This window comes from Rosa chinensis, chromosome 6 (genome assembly GCF_002994745.2).
Source record: "Rosa chinensis cultivar Old Blush chromosome 6, RchiOBHm-V2, whole genome shotgun sequence".
In the NCBI taxonomy this organism is placed as follows: Eukaryota; Viridiplantae; Streptophyta; class Magnoliopsida; order Rosales; family Rosaceae; genus Rosa; species Rosa chinensis.
This window is the reverse complement of record NC_037093.1, coordinates 46,609,250-46,624,644: the sequence shown is the minus strand read 5'-3', so window position 1 is coordinate 46,624,644 and position 15,395 is coordinate 46,609,250. Positions and strand designations below refer to the sequence as shown.

At 38.3% G+C, this 15,395-nt stretch overlaps 2 protein-coding genes across 2 annotated transcripts; both read right to left on the bottom strand.

Annotated features, from left to right (window-relative positions):
- Positions 1–1,154: 1,154 nt before the first annotated feature.
- LOC112168842 (60S ribosomal protein L32-1) lies at positions 1,155–2,989 on the bottom strand. The gene is made up of 4 exons (XM_024305768.2): positions 2,857–2,989; positions 2,529–2,623; positions 1,577–1,758; positions 1,155–1,485 (listed from the first exon to the last, which is right to left on the bottom strand). Exons 2-4 carry the CDS (start codon positions 2,616–2,618, stop codon positions 1,356–1,358), a joined length of 402 nt encoding a protein of 133 aa, XP_024161536.1. The 5' UTR covers positions 2,619–2,623; positions 2,857–2,989; the 3' UTR covers positions 1,155–1,355.
- A 2,779-nt stretch (positions 2,990–5,768) lies between these two features.
- Positions 5,769–7,728, bottom strand: LOC112171434 (ADP,ATP carrier protein). The gene is made up of 3 exons (XM_024308618.1): positions 7,462–7,728; positions 7,285–7,341; positions 5,769–6,608 (listed from the first exon to the last, which is right to left on the bottom strand). The coding sequence occupies exons 1-3, from the start codon at positions 7,726–7,728 to the stop codon at positions 5,769–5,771; spliced, it is 1,164 nt and encodes a 387-aa protein (XP_024164386.1).
- Positions 7,729–15,395: the final 7,667 nt, after the last annotated feature.

The window sequence follows — 15,395 nt, the reverse complement described above, 5'->3', positions numbered from 1 at the left end:
ATTTTGCTTAGATCAGGGTGTATGAGCATTAACCCTTCAAATAATATTGCACATGGACAAGTTTGCGCTTCACATTTCAATCCTAATTCTGCCCCCGAGAACGTTACGCATCTTCCCTGATCCTTCTTTATCCTAGGGAGAGAGACAATGGGTTGAGCCCGATTGCTTAACTGATGCCGGTGTAGCAACAGAAGGATGGGTAGGAGCATGAATTGATTCTACATAATTACCGCCAAATCCGTCAACTCAAGGCACACCACGAGGAAGACAAAAAGACGTTCTGGGACATCATCCTCCACCGAAGCTGCCGACTCACGCTCACCTTAGAGCGCAAGCAAGCCGCAACTAGTTGAGATGTGAACTCTTCCACCACAGCCATGGTGAAAGCGACAGACCGGGTTATGCGAATATACGGGGGGGGGGGGGGGGGGGAGGGAAAGAGGAAGGAGGCAGAGATGGCCAGATGGGTAGAAAAAAGGTGGTAGCCTTGTCAGTTAAGGGTCGAGAGAATAGAGTCTCTCATACTGTTTCTATCTCAGTTTTGATTCACATTCACCTTGACTTATGCTGGTGACATGACTACCATTAACAAAGATGAAAATTCCGACTTATGCTGGTGACACGACTACCATTAACAAAGATGAAAATTCCGACTTATGCTGGTGACAGGCATAATCAGCATTCTTCATGGTATAGATGGAAATTAAAGTGAGCTAATGCAATTTCATCATACAAAAGACTTTTCAGAGTAACTCGGCAACAACTAGAGATGAGGAATGACTATGGAATGTCGACAATGTGTCCAGAAAGGCAAACTCTGAAAGTGGAAACTACAAGATGCAACATACTGTTTCAAACTTGCCCAGAAAGGCAAACTGTACCTGTGCAAAACTGTCTTGAATGACAATCTGATCAGACTAAGAAGGTACAAAGAGTAATGGGTATTAAAAGTAGGAACCAGTCATTTGGTTAACACAATTTCCACAATTAAATACTGAAAAACAAGTCGGTTAAACACCCAGCAGTCATACACATAGCACACAACTCTCCCATCTATATATAAAAGTTTGCATTTGCACAAATATGCTTCTTTCCAACTCATGAGTTGTTGAACCAAGAAAAACAAAGTGCAGAAATCAAAAATACTCGTGCAGTGAAAAACATGGCAATCAAGAGAAAATACGAGTAGGCATAACTTCATATCATTTAACATGTCTCAGATTAGTAAACTAGAGACTAGAGTCTAGATTCAACAATACTGAAATGAAAACAAAAATAAGATTCTGAATAAGATCTCTTCCAAAATGCTGAAACTAGGAAACACACGAAGGAAAGTCCAACAAAAGCTCCAAAGCTCACTCGTCTTCCTGGCTGCGCAACCTGGCGAGTTTGTTGGTGACAACAACATCCAACTGAGCTGCACGTTCAACAATCTCCTTTCTCTTCCGGGTGGAAATGTTGTGAGCAATCTCAGCACAGTAAGTCCTACAGTTATATTGGACAGTAAGGGTAAGAAACATTCTAAATCATAAACCATGAAAAATTCCACAAGTAGTTCAAAGGAAATGTTCCTGACCTGTTGTGCATCATAAGAACTTCCAACTCATTGACGTTGTGGACAACAAATTTCTTAAATTTGTTGGGGAGGTAGTGGCGAGTCTTCTTATCAGAGCCATAACCAATGTTAGGCATCAGAGTGACTCCCTTAAACTTACGCCTGACACGTGAATCAATACCCTTGGGCCTTCTCCAGTTTGTCTGCCATACATCGAAACAAAAAATTATACCATTAGGGCTCCAGAAAGCAGGGTGAACTAACAAATTTGTATCACAAACAAGCAAGCAAGTAAAAAGTATACCATTTGAGCTCAAGAAAGCAGGGTGAACTAACAAATTTGTATTCAGAAAGACTTCAGTCCCAATTCCCAAACAAACAAGCAAGATCTCAAATTGAAAGCGTTGATTATCATGCAAAAAGGGGGAACAACTCCAACTATTAATGACACTGAAACCCTCAATTAGTAAAACACTAGACTAACAATTAGTAAACCCAAGTAAGGAATGATGCCAGCCATTAATAAGAATCTGTACCTCACTGGAAAACAATTGATTATATTTGTTTTCCAACCGATTCTAGCCAGAGCAAGAAAACAATTGCAACCAGAAAACTAAACAATTAATCGGTTCAACCGAACACTACTTCGACAGTAAAGAATATTCGATAAATAACACAACCAGTCAGATTCCAGAATCCAGATTGATATCTAATTACAAACTTCATGGACAACAAAACAAAGTAAGATTACCATCATTTCTATACCACAAAGCTATTTTGCTAGAACTTAATTCCTCAGGACAAAAACCAAAACAACGGTCCGGAGGTCACACAATCCTCACCAATACATCCAAGCCGAATAACTATTCGAGGCAGACATACACACACTTCCATTATAGTCTTAGCTAATTCATACGCGTTCAAAAATCGAAACACATATAAACGAAAGACTATATGACCGAGAGATCCATACCTTGACACATATCTTCCTGTCACTCTGGGGCCTCTTGAACTGCTTGAGGCGCTTCTTCACAATCTGCTTCTTCAGCAAAGGCACGGCCATTGTTCCTGTCATTCAAACAACAACAACGAAATCATCAATAACCCAGACGCTAGTAATAACCAAGAAAAAAATCACTCATGAACAAAAATAAAGTCATTTTTGGAGAGATTAGGCAGAAAAAATATATGGTTTTCGAAACTCTGATCCAGGAAATTGGGCGATTCGGAAGCACCGGTCACAAAATTATGGAGAAGACGAACACTAACGAGAGAGAGAGAAAGAGATTAGGGTTTCGAACCTGATGAAAAGGCGAGTCACACAGAGAGCGGAGAGGAGGAAGAGGCAGAGAGCAGGCTAGGGTTTTAGTCGAAGCAAGGGAATATATACGAAAGAGGAGAGGTTGGCTGTCTCGGCACCACACCGTAAGATTTAATTTGTTTTAGAAAGCCCAAGCTCCAGCCCAAACATAGGAAGCCCCGAGCCCACTGATATTATTATTTTTTGGTTACCAAGAGTAAGCACAATTTCAAAAATAGTTGTTTTTGGCATTCCTGGTGGTTCTTCTAGGTCTAGCAATTTCATCAATGTCGCGATCGCATGAAACAGGGGAGAATCAAAAGTAATAAGACCAAACTCATTCTCAATACTAGCTATTCTTTGCCTCTTTGGCATAATCTGTAGTCATACTGCATTCCCGATAAATGTGAATCAAACTCACATCATTAAGAGAATTCATTAGAGACTCGCAAGAGGAAAGCAAAGAGCCAATAGGGTGGAGAGTGAGACAAGTACTTCTCTTAATCAGATTGACCAAAATAGCTAAATCAGTTTCAATCTCCAATTTCATAATGCTGCACTAGTGAACAAGTTTTAGTCCATAATACTGATAATATAGACTCCAAGTTTTAGCATCTAATATGTCACCAATACCCAAATTGATTTGGAAACCAACAAGTCAACAACCCACTCACCATATATGGTGGTTCCTTGTTACACCACTTGCTTTAATTTACTACAATTAGTGCCATCAATATTCAGTACTTTGAACATTTAACGTAGAGATATTATAAATTCTGCCACTAGAGAGCTTTACTTGGGCACCACACCATTCATCAGCAACCTTATGGATGATGCTAGTAGGATTAGCAGGTAGATGGAAGTTTTGTTCAAAGATCGATGATGCCAAAAAATGAAGACAAACAAGCTGCACCATTTAATATTTCCATGAACAAGGATAGAACAATAAAGTTGTGCAACAATCCTCATTCCAGTTAAGCACGAAGTTTCAATGCAAACACAGGTTTAGAAATTGATCTCCAAGTAGCTTGAGATCTCTCACAATCCTTAAAGAGGTGAAGGATGTTTTCATGATTTCATCACTACTATTGAAGATAGCACAAGAAGAAGAATTAGTTTCCGGCAAGAAATGAGTACAAGATGTGAAGCTTCATTTGAGTTCCAAGAAGTGAGGTCATCAACAATTGAATCTGATAATATTGCTCAAGATTCTCAAAAGGCTATTACCATATATGATCGATCTTAAGCAGAAGACTGCTTCCAAACCGAGCATCTAGCTGAAGAATATCCACAATATTTTTGGATTGTTCTAGAAGAGCGTTTTGACCATATGCATGCCTAAAGCAACATATCAGTAGTAGAACCTCTTATTTTAAGATTTCGGAAAATTTTATGATACATACCCGTATCTCATACACACATTTATAAATGTGACAACAAATTTGTTGTCAAATTAGTAATGTTGAGTCATATTTTGTGTAATCTTAGTTCTAATAATGATAATTACACCACCTACGACCTTGTTACAAGTTTTTGAACAATTTGTTGTCAATGTTGTAATCTTTGTGTAATTATATGTAAATAGTGTAAATGAATATGGTAACTTTGTTCTCAATATTGTAATTTTAATTCAAATAATTATAATTTTTGTTCAAATATATGTAAAATGAGTGTATGATAAACATCATAATACCATAATTTGTCTCCAAGATTGCAAGTATGAGTATAATTCTAAAATCTGACGAAGTCATCTATCATTAAGTTTTGTAAGGCATAACTTGATCTCACATCTCTCAGAGAAATTAGCATACTTAGAAACAAATTAGCATAATTATTACAACTGGATGCAAGAATACATCTTTCAAGTAGGGTAAAATCCTCAAATGGTACCCGAACTATCACGAAATGCACTTTTTGGTACCTACAAATTTTCAGGGAGTCTAGTGGTACTTGTAGTATCTCTCCGTTAGCCTTTTTAGTACTTCCGTCAATTATTCCGTTAAAGTAGGGATAAAATCGTAAAACCCCTATTTTTTGTATTTTTTTACAAATCTTTTATAAAACTAAATTAAACTTGGTTAAAAAAAAAAAAGAAGAAGCTAGAATTGAATCTAATTAGTGAATATCTACATTTACTTACTACTTCCATTGGTTAATCCTATTAATTGTTTGAGAAAAAATTATCTCATTAGTTCACCAAATGAATATATATTAAATTTTTATAAAAAATAACTAAACACAAACAAAATACTTAAATTAATTACCCCAAGTAACCCGAGAATAGTGAAGTCTTCACTAGATTGGGTATTATTTTTATTTTTTTATGTGTTAAATTACTTTTTAATTATAGTCCTTCAATACACCATATACCATAATTCTATATATGAATGAAAATACCATTTTACCCTTATTATTTTACTCACATGGAGTCTCACATGGCAGCCACATAGGTTTTTTTAACGGAATAATGGACGGAAGTACTATAAGGGCTAACGGAGGAATAGTACAGGTACCACTAGACTCTCTAAAAATTTATAGTTACCAAAAAGTGCATTTCGTGATAATTCGTGTACCATTTGAGGATTTTACCCTTTGTTTTATCGGCCAAAGTGGATATGAAATTACGTATGAATTCTTACACTATGTTAACTTTTAATTATTTAAATAATTCAGGGGTAAAAATATAAATAATAAAACTAAAAATATAATATAAAAAAACATTTCATTCCACTGCATATAAATTTCCAGTATGTACATTTTCATCCATGAGATTTTCTCACATTCTATACTCGATCATCTGGTATGTTCTTTCCTGTTAGATTATAATTGGGAGGGATCTTAATTATTTACCCACAGATCCCTATTAATTAAGCAAGATTTTACCACATCTCTTTGATGTGAAGCATTAATTAATTAAGCCGCAGCAATAGATTTGTTGCAAGAACAAAGGGTCACATTTAGCTTGTCATACACAGCAAGCATAACAGCACCTGCAACACCGCGTAATACGTTTGCCCCGGCACCCTTGTACAGAGACTTAACACCTTCATCTCTTATGATTCTCCTAAATGTAGCAAAAGCGGCATTCTCTGAAATTGCCGAGGTCATCATCATCCTTCTTCGCACTGTGTCAATGGGGTACGATGCGAATCCAGCACTCGTGACAACTCCCCATCCCAGCAAGAAACAAGAAAAGAAATTAGTCCTATCAGCAAGGTGAGGTCTCAAAGAATCGTATAGTCCAAAGTAGAGGCTGCGGTATACAGCAGCCCCAGCAAAAGAGATATTGAATCCCCGGTACGTGCCTTGAAAACCGGCTGTTCTGTAGACATCAATCAAACCCTGAAACTGTCTCTGACCGCCCTTTGTGGCCTTGATGTCACTTGCCAAACGTGTTCTTACATAGTCGAGAGAATACAACGAAAAAAGAGACGAAGAACCAGCAGCAGCACCTGATACTAGGTTCCCCACAAGATGATTATCACAGCTGAAAAGAACCTTGTAAAAATGGTTGAAGCCAATGGTTAACACTTGGCTAGGAAGGTATCTGATAACGTTAGCAGTGTTTCCTCTCCACAGAGTGCTGACACCCTCATCCTTGATAATCCGGCCAAAGCAATCTTTTATCCCCTTGTATGGTTCTGAAAGCCGACCATTCATGATCATCTCATTCTGATTCTGTATTAGTATTTTGACACGGTCAATTGGAGCACTAGCTATTTTCACAATAGCAGCAGATATAACTCCGATAAGCTCAGCCTCCCGAAAATCGGCATAATATTTCTTTTTCGTTGCGTTCATTGCCTGCAGTAATAAGTGAAAGTACATGCTTTATACATATCATATACACATGCATATCATAAACTCTAATCTTATACAACCCTTTCATATATATATATATATATATATATATATATATATATATATATATATTTTGTAAGTTTTCTTTCACATACCTTAATCCATGCATCAACCATAAAACATATAGTGTCAAAATTCAAGAGCTAAACCCACTCAATGCAACCATAAAATCTTGTGACGTTTCACTACCAAAATAAATCTACTTAATTATGCATCACTACCAGAAAATCTGTCTTTTACGACGCGCTTACGGCGTGTATATACCTTGTTGCCGTAAAATACTATCATTTACACTCCACTGTTGGCAGGTATAGACTTTAATCAGATCACTGTTCATGTTGGAGTCTTCACTCTTCAGTACTGTACTTAAATCATAATTATACTTAAAATATTGATAAAGTTGTTGGGGATTAATTTATAAGTTAAAACATAGTAAATAACGGTCAGCTAGCTAGCTAGTAAGAACTACGAATATCAAAGTATATGGGGATGAAAAATCTACACGATCATGCAAGAAATATATATAGAAACACATACCTCAAAGTGAAAACATGATACTGATGTAGGCGAAGTCAGAAGACCAATCATCAAAGCTATAGCGGGACTGCATATCATGAAATATAATCTACATTAACATATATATAATTAATTAATATCGATTGCTTTAAATTGAAATAGAGAAGGGAAGGGAGGGATCATACTATGAAGTTTTATGCAATAAACCATATTTATCATAAAAATAGACATCCTGATGATAATAATAAAAGATGTCCTGATAGTAATAATGATAGGCTTGCTGGAAGTGCTGGTGGTTGCTAGGGTTCGTGAGGCTTTCATAGGCCTCTGTGGCCTGTTTAAATCTCTGGGTGGCATCGTCTTTGATGGTTTTGGAGGAGTTAGTGTGCTTGTCAGGGTGGTACTTCAATGCCAATCTCCTGTAAGCTTGCTTTATTTCTTGCTTGCTCGCATTGCCACTCAAACCCAATACCTTGTAAGCTTTGCTAGGGTTCATGATACTGTCGATTGATCTCAGTAAGTTTCGAGGTTTGGGTACGGGGCGTAGTCTTAGTATACAAATTATTACATATACTTTCACCCAAAAAAATAAAATAAAATAAAATAAACACATACTTGACCGGCAAGCTAGCTAGTGGATGTCGGTTGGAAATTGTTTTTGGTTTTTGAGATATATAGCTTGTTGGGCTTTTTTATTTCTTTGTTCTTTATCCCCCAAAACACCATTTTTTGGTTCAACGATCAAAAGTGATAATTGTTAAGTAGTTCTCCCTTTGTTGTTTACCACCAGCATTTTTATGAATAAGTTACTTCAAGTTTCGGAGATTTTCATGAATTTACTTGTACCTATGCAATTATAATGTGTTCTTATGGGCGAAATAAAATATTTAAAGAGCTAAATATTTCTCAAAGGATTGAATACTTACCAAAAAGGAGCACTACTAATAAAAAGGCTATTACATACTTATTTTAATCCGTATGTATTAATCTCATTACCCATTGAAATCTGTGTGTGATGGTAATCAGTGTGAAATGAATATGTGCAATCCGTGTGAACTAATACAATTTGATGGATTTATTAAATTTTGAAAATAATAGTATTCCTTGATATAAAAAAAGGGTCTTTGACCCAAAGCACCAAAATGAGGGAAAATTATCCCACTTACCCCAGCAAATTTTTTTATTCCCATTAACACAATTTAAAGAGAAATGACAAGTATACCCTCAGCTTAATTAATAAACTACAACACTGTCATGCAGTTCTGTCTCCCCTCTCTCCAATCACAATTCACAGCTCTCTCTCTCTCTCTCTCTCTCTCTCTCTCTCTCTCTCTCTCTCCCCCCCTGCCGGATTCCTAACCCGGCGAGAAAAATTCAAGCTCCGACCTCTACGATCAGCTTCTCTGCCGTTGTCATATTGGAAGCCGTCTCAAGCGAGGCCGATCGTGAAGGTCGTGGCCCTGCCACATAAGAGGTTGGAGTCTGAGATTCGGTGTCGCCGGCGTAATGGGATAGAAGGAAAGGAAAAAAAAATTGAATGTCTATTGGAGGTCAATAGACGTCTATTGGGGGCAATAGACGTTTTGAATTGATGTAATCTCCTTATTTTCTTTCTGTAATCAAAGTTTTATTTGTTTAAATTTACAGAGATTAGTTCCTATTCTGGTGACTGAAAGTCCTCTTGGGGAGCACGTCTATTAGGGGGCAATACATGGCTGATAGACGTCTATTGGGGGGCAATAGATATCTAGTGGGGGCAATAAACATTTCTGGTGAGGTTTTCAGAAAAGTTTGTTGGGCGGCTATCGGTGACCGGAATCCCATGCCCGGTGACCGGGCTCCGGCGAAGTCCCCTATAGTTTCTCTCTCTCACTAAGTAACAAAGATGGGGGTAAAATGGTATTAAAAAAAATAAAAAATAAAAAAAAAATCTTAATGGGGTATTAGGAAAGACCTCCTTAGAGTGTTTTGGGTAAGAGGGAATTAAAAAAACTTTATGGGGTAAGTGGGAAAAAAATCTCTAAAAATGGGGTAAATGGACAAAAACCCATAAAAAAATAATAACAACAGTATTGAGGAACAAGATTCTGTGGTACCAGCTAAGGAAAGATAACGTAGAGTTAAGGATTTGATAGCTATTCATATGTTGTAATTGTGTTGCTGTATTATATCTGTTGGTGCTTGCTTCTAGGCTAGAATCGTGGATCGTACAGGGGTGTAACTTGTACAAAGATGTAACTTTCTATTGTGAATGACAAGAATTGGATTCTTCAGTTTATCATTTCTTTCATGGTACCAGAGCAACGATCTGGAACCCAAGAGTGAAACAATCCCACCACAACCAAATTCTTAGAATTACATTATAAGCCTTCATGCTAGGGGACGAAGAAAGAAAGGTCGTTCAACACGACAACTCTTCGACTACGCTGAAGATGTCAGAACCTTGGGAAAATCCCAATCATCCTTTGTTCATCCATCATTCTGATCAGCCTAGAGCGGTCCTTGTTCCATAGCCTTTGGTGGAAGACAATTATACCACCTGGGCTCAGTCTATGAACATGGCCCTCACAATCAAAAACAAAAAGGGATTTATTGATGACACAAACCAACGATCAACCCAGAGAGTTGAAGAACAGATGCAATGGGAACGGTGTAATACTTTGGTTAAAACCTGGTTGCTCGGGTCTATGTCCAAAGAGATATCTAGTAGTGTCATTCACTGTAAGACTGCAAAAGGCATGTGGAAGGAGCTGAAAGAAAGGTTTTCCCACACTAATACGGTACAATTATTCCATATTGAGAATGCAATACATGATTGTGAACAGGGTGCTGGCTCTGTGACTACCTTCTTTACCAAACTCAAAGGCTTATGGGATGAGAAAGATGCCCTTTGCGAGATTCCTCCATGCACTTGTGAAGCATCCAAGGAAATCAAGGATTATATGGATACATAGAAGACAATGAAATTTTTAATGGGGCTTAATGACAATTTTGCAACAATTTGCAGCAGTGTGGTGAACATGGAGCCCTTTCTCACTGTCAACCAAGCATATTCAATGGCACTCCGCCATGAGAAACAAGCAGAGCTGTCTAGTGGGAAGGCTTTAGTACAACCAAAAGCAGCAGCATTTGCGGTGAAACGGAGCAATCGTGATTTTGAAGCTGTCGAAGGAGGAGCCAAATGTGAAAAATGCAACAAGACCAATCATTCCACTAAAAATTGCCGTGCTCATCTCAAATGCACTTTCTGCAATTTGAGGTACCATACCTTTGAATATTGTCGGAAAAGAAAGGCTCTCATGGCGGAAGGTCAAGGAAGCTCCAAAGGAAATAATGTGGTCTCATTGCAGGACAACAAAAACAATGCCATCAACTTTCCTTTCTCTCAAGAGGACTGCCAGAAATTCTTAGGGCTCATCAAAGATAAGGCCACTACTACCACTATCAATCAAGTTGGTAACATCCCCAACTATGAAGAACTTTCAGGTAAAACTTATCGCATGAGTCAAAATGGTAAAGAAATCATATGGATTCTAGATAGTGGAGCTAGTGATCACATAGTTTGCCATTCAAATCTTCTCACTTCCTTAAAGCCTATAGTCAATCGCCTTGTTAAATTGCCGGATGGCACCACGGCTCAAGTCACACATATTGGCAAAGTTGTCTTCTCACCTCATTTCATTCTTCATAATGTCCTTTCTGTTCCGTTCTTTTATTTGAACCTGATCTCCATTAGCAAATTAGCTTTCGATTCCTTTTATATAACAATATTTCTCAGCCAAATTTGTTTTATACAGGACCTACGATCGGGGAAGATGATTGAGACAAGAACTGAGAGGGAAAGACTGTACTGTCTCGACCTGATTAAGAAAGGAACATGCAATGTTGCTCATGGTCGCATTCAAAACTTTTGGCATTAGAGGCTCGGTCATCCTTCGAGCAAAGTGTATTTATTATTTCCATTTCCAGCAAATAAAGCTTGTAACACAAGCGATTGTTCTGTATGTCCTCTGGCTAAACAAACCAGAAAATCTTTTCCTTTACATGTTAATTCTAGTGAGTGTCCTTTTGACTTAATTCATGTTGACATTTGGGGTGGATATCATGTCCCTTCACTCACTGGTGCACAATATTTCCTCACTATAGTTGATGATTATACTAGGTGCACTTGGGTGTATTTGCACTTGGGTGTATTTAATGAAACACAAATCCGAAGCACGCAACCTCCTAGTTAGCTTCATTCAGCTAGTTGAAAATCAGTTTGATAAAAGAGTCAAAATTGTGTGTAGTGACAATGGTCCTGAGTTTATACTCACAACTTTCTATTTGTCAAAAGGGATAATTCATCTAACCAGCTGTGTCAATACACCGCAACAAAACGGTGTAGCAGAGCGCAAGCATAGACACTTGCTTAATGTCACTCGAGCTCTTCTTTTCCAAGCCCATTTACCTAAGTCATTCTGGGGGATGCCATTCTCACTTTTGCATGCTTGATTAATCGAACACCAACACCAATTCTCGAGGGTAAGACACCTTTTGAAAAATTGTTTCATAAAGTTCCCACTTACTCACATCTTCGGGTTTTCAGTTGCTTGTGTTTTGCATCTACCCACCCTCTTAAACCTTCCAAATTCGATGCACGGTCTTCAAGGTGTATTTTCCTGGGCTATCCACACGGTCAAAAAGGCTACAAAGTTTATGATATTGCAAAAGGTAAAATCATGGTTTCACGTGATGTTGTTTTTTTTTTTAGGATTGTTTCCCATATCAGTCTGCTGTGCATTCTAATAATTCAAACCATTCACATCATGATCCTATTTCCATGCCACAAACCAATACATCGTACTTGGACAATGAAGAGCCACCAACCACACATGACATTACCCAAAATACCCCTCCTGAGAATCCTCCACTTGACCAACGCATTCCAGCTCATTCTTCCTCTGATATCGTTCTCCCTTCATCACCAGAACAGAGTCATTCATCATCACCACTAAATCCGGCCTCCAATCCAAATCCCATTCCATCTCTTCCTCAACCACGACGCTCTACCAGGGCAACTACACAACCATTCTTTCTGCAAGATTTCCACATAGAGGCATCTCTTCCCTCTCGACCTGCACCATCGTCTTCACCGGCCGAGGTCCGTCACCAATGTACTCCTCATTCTCTCTCCCATGTTTTATCTTATGATAGGCTTTCTCCCTCTCATCGTGCTTTTGTCACTCAGCTCACTATCGAAAAAGAACCCACTTCCTTTTCACAGGCAGTGCAACACCCCAAATGGAGAGAGGCAATGCAAACAAAGATCAAAGCGTTAGAGGCTAATTGGACCTGGACCTTGGTCCCACTTCCTTCACACAAACGACCCATTGGATGAAAATGGGTTTACAAGATTAAGCTCAATCCTGATGGTTCAATTGAAAGGTATAAAGCACGATTGGTCGCCAAAGGTTATAGTCAGGTTGAAGGAGTGGATTACCGAGAGACTTTTGCTCCCGTTGCCAAGTTAACCACAATCTGAGTTCTTCTCAGTCTTGCAGCTATAAAGGGATGGCATTTACATCAATTGGATGTCAGCAATGCATTTTTGAATGGTGACCTTTATGAAGAGGTGTATATGCATCTACCTCCTGGTTTCGGACGAAAGGGGGAGACACGAGTTTGCAGGTTGCATAAGTCTATTTACGGCCTGAAACAAGCCTCACGACAGTGGTTTATCAAGCTTTCAAGTGCTCTCAAGTCAGCTGAATTTCAACAGTCTTGGTTCGCCTATTCGTTATTCATCCGAAACTGTCAAGGAAAATTCACGGCATTACTGATATACGTGGATGATGTGATTCTAGCTGGGAATAGCTTGGAGGATCTTTTGCAGACCAAACAATTTCTTTCTAACTGTTTCAAATTGAAGGATATGGGAAAGCTCAAGTATTTTTTGGGTATAGAAGTAGCAAGATCACATAAAGGAATTGTGTTGTGCCAGAGGAAATATGCTCTGGAGATTTGGAAGATACAGGCTTCTTAGGTGCAAAGTCTTCTCGGTTTCCTGTAGAACAAGGTTTATCACTCACCCAATCTGATGGCAGCTTATTAGTTGATCCTTCTCAATATCGCAGGTTAGTGGGGAGGCTCATATATCTAACCATTACGAGACCGGATATAGTTTATGCTATTCACATATTAAGCCAATTTATGGATAAGCTACGGCAACCACATCTCGAGGCAGCACATAAGGTCTTAGGATACATTAAACAAGCTACAGGGCAAGGGCTTCTCTTTCCTTCAACAGGCTCATTGGAGTTAACAGCATTCTGTGACGCAGACTGGGCACTATGCAGAGACACAAGGAGATCGGTGTCAGGTTATTGTGTGCTTTTCGGTAATGCAGTTGTCTCATGGAAAACAAAAAAGCAGATCGAGCACTGTAGCATGCTCAAGTGCGGAAGCCGAGTATCGATCAATGGCCACGGCTTGTTGTGTGGTAACTTGGTTACGCAATATATTGCGTGATTTGAATATACATCATAAAGAACCAGTTAAATTGTACTGTGATAATCTTGCTGCAATTCACATAGCTTCAAACCCTGTGTTTCATCAGCACACAAAGCACATAGAAATTGACTGCCATGTAGTGCGCAAAAAGGTGTAACGAGGCGTGATTAAGACGGCTCACATTCTAACCAAAGATCAGCCGGCCGACTTATTTATTAAACCAGTAAGTGCTGCACAGTTCAATATGTTGCTAGGCAAGTTGGGTGTAATCAATATACACTCTAACTTGAGGGGGAGTATTGAGGAACAAGATTCTGTGGTACCAGCTAAGGAAAGATAACGTAGAGTTAGGGATTTGATAGCTATTCATATGTTGTAATTGTGTTGCTGTATTATATCTGTTGGTACTTGCTTCTAGGCTAGAATTGTGGATCGTACAAGGGTGTAACTTGTATAAAGATGTAACTTTCTATTGTGAATGACAAGAATTGGATTCTTCAGTTTATCATTTCTTTCAAACAGTATATTCACTTCTAATTATAAATCTTTATATCTAGCATTAATTCGAAATTTTTATTAAAAAAATAATATAAGGAGGAGAAGGGGATGAAAACTAATTCCTCTCCTCAGGAAAAACAAATATGGTCTTAAATCATGGCCAACAAGTAGCAGCAAGACTTACCTCAGACCAAGTCCTCTACCCTAAAGAATCTGACTAGATTTCTAGATTTGTAACCTTACCGGAGTACTAAGGACTTGTTGACAGCAACAAGGAAACTAAAGAACAAAGCACAAAAAGCATAAACAGAAACAAAAGAGAGATGCAGCCGATATTCGACTTCAAAACGCAGCCAAACATACCGATCCAAGCATCACTATCCTAGTCGTTCAACAGATCGGACCAAGTCTAGCCTAACACAGGTGGGATATGAAACAAAACATTGATCGATGGTATCGACAATCAGAAAGGAGAATCAACCCGAAACATTTGCACCCTCTGATGATATCATCAACCAGACAACCACCTCAATTGGAGCACCAACGCAATATCCTTTCTGATCCAGCAACATGATCTACCTTTAATGTTTGGGGCCTGCATCAGACTTTTCTCTATGCGCGTGAGGCTGGGAAGATCGAAGATGAGACTGAGACTGGGAAGGGCAAGATAGGCTATGGGAAAAGAGAGATATAAGCGCTCGACTCGGATATGTGTAAACTGTTAAAGAATACTATTAAAGATAGAACATTAGAACTCATAACATACTGGGAAATGGGAATAGAGAGAGAGAGAGAGAGATGCAAATTTATTACAGACAGAAAACAGTGGCCGTTAGAGTTTTCATCGACATTTGTGTACTTAGTTAATTCAAATTCGTTTAAATTCACATTAATTTTGGTGAGAATTGTTTACTCACACTGATTTCTGTGAGTAATTTTTACGTACTCTTATTATTGTGAGTAATTGTTATTCAGTTTTGAAATTCAAAATATATTAACTTTTTTTTTAAGGGTCCTTGGTCACCAAAATAGACTAAAATTAGCCCACTTATATCACCAAGAGAATTTTGTTCCCACTTACCCCATTTAAGTGCAAAAAGTCACTTTTAGATACAATTTAATTATAAAATTACAGACACTGCCACTCTCATATTCTCTCTCTCATTCCTTCCG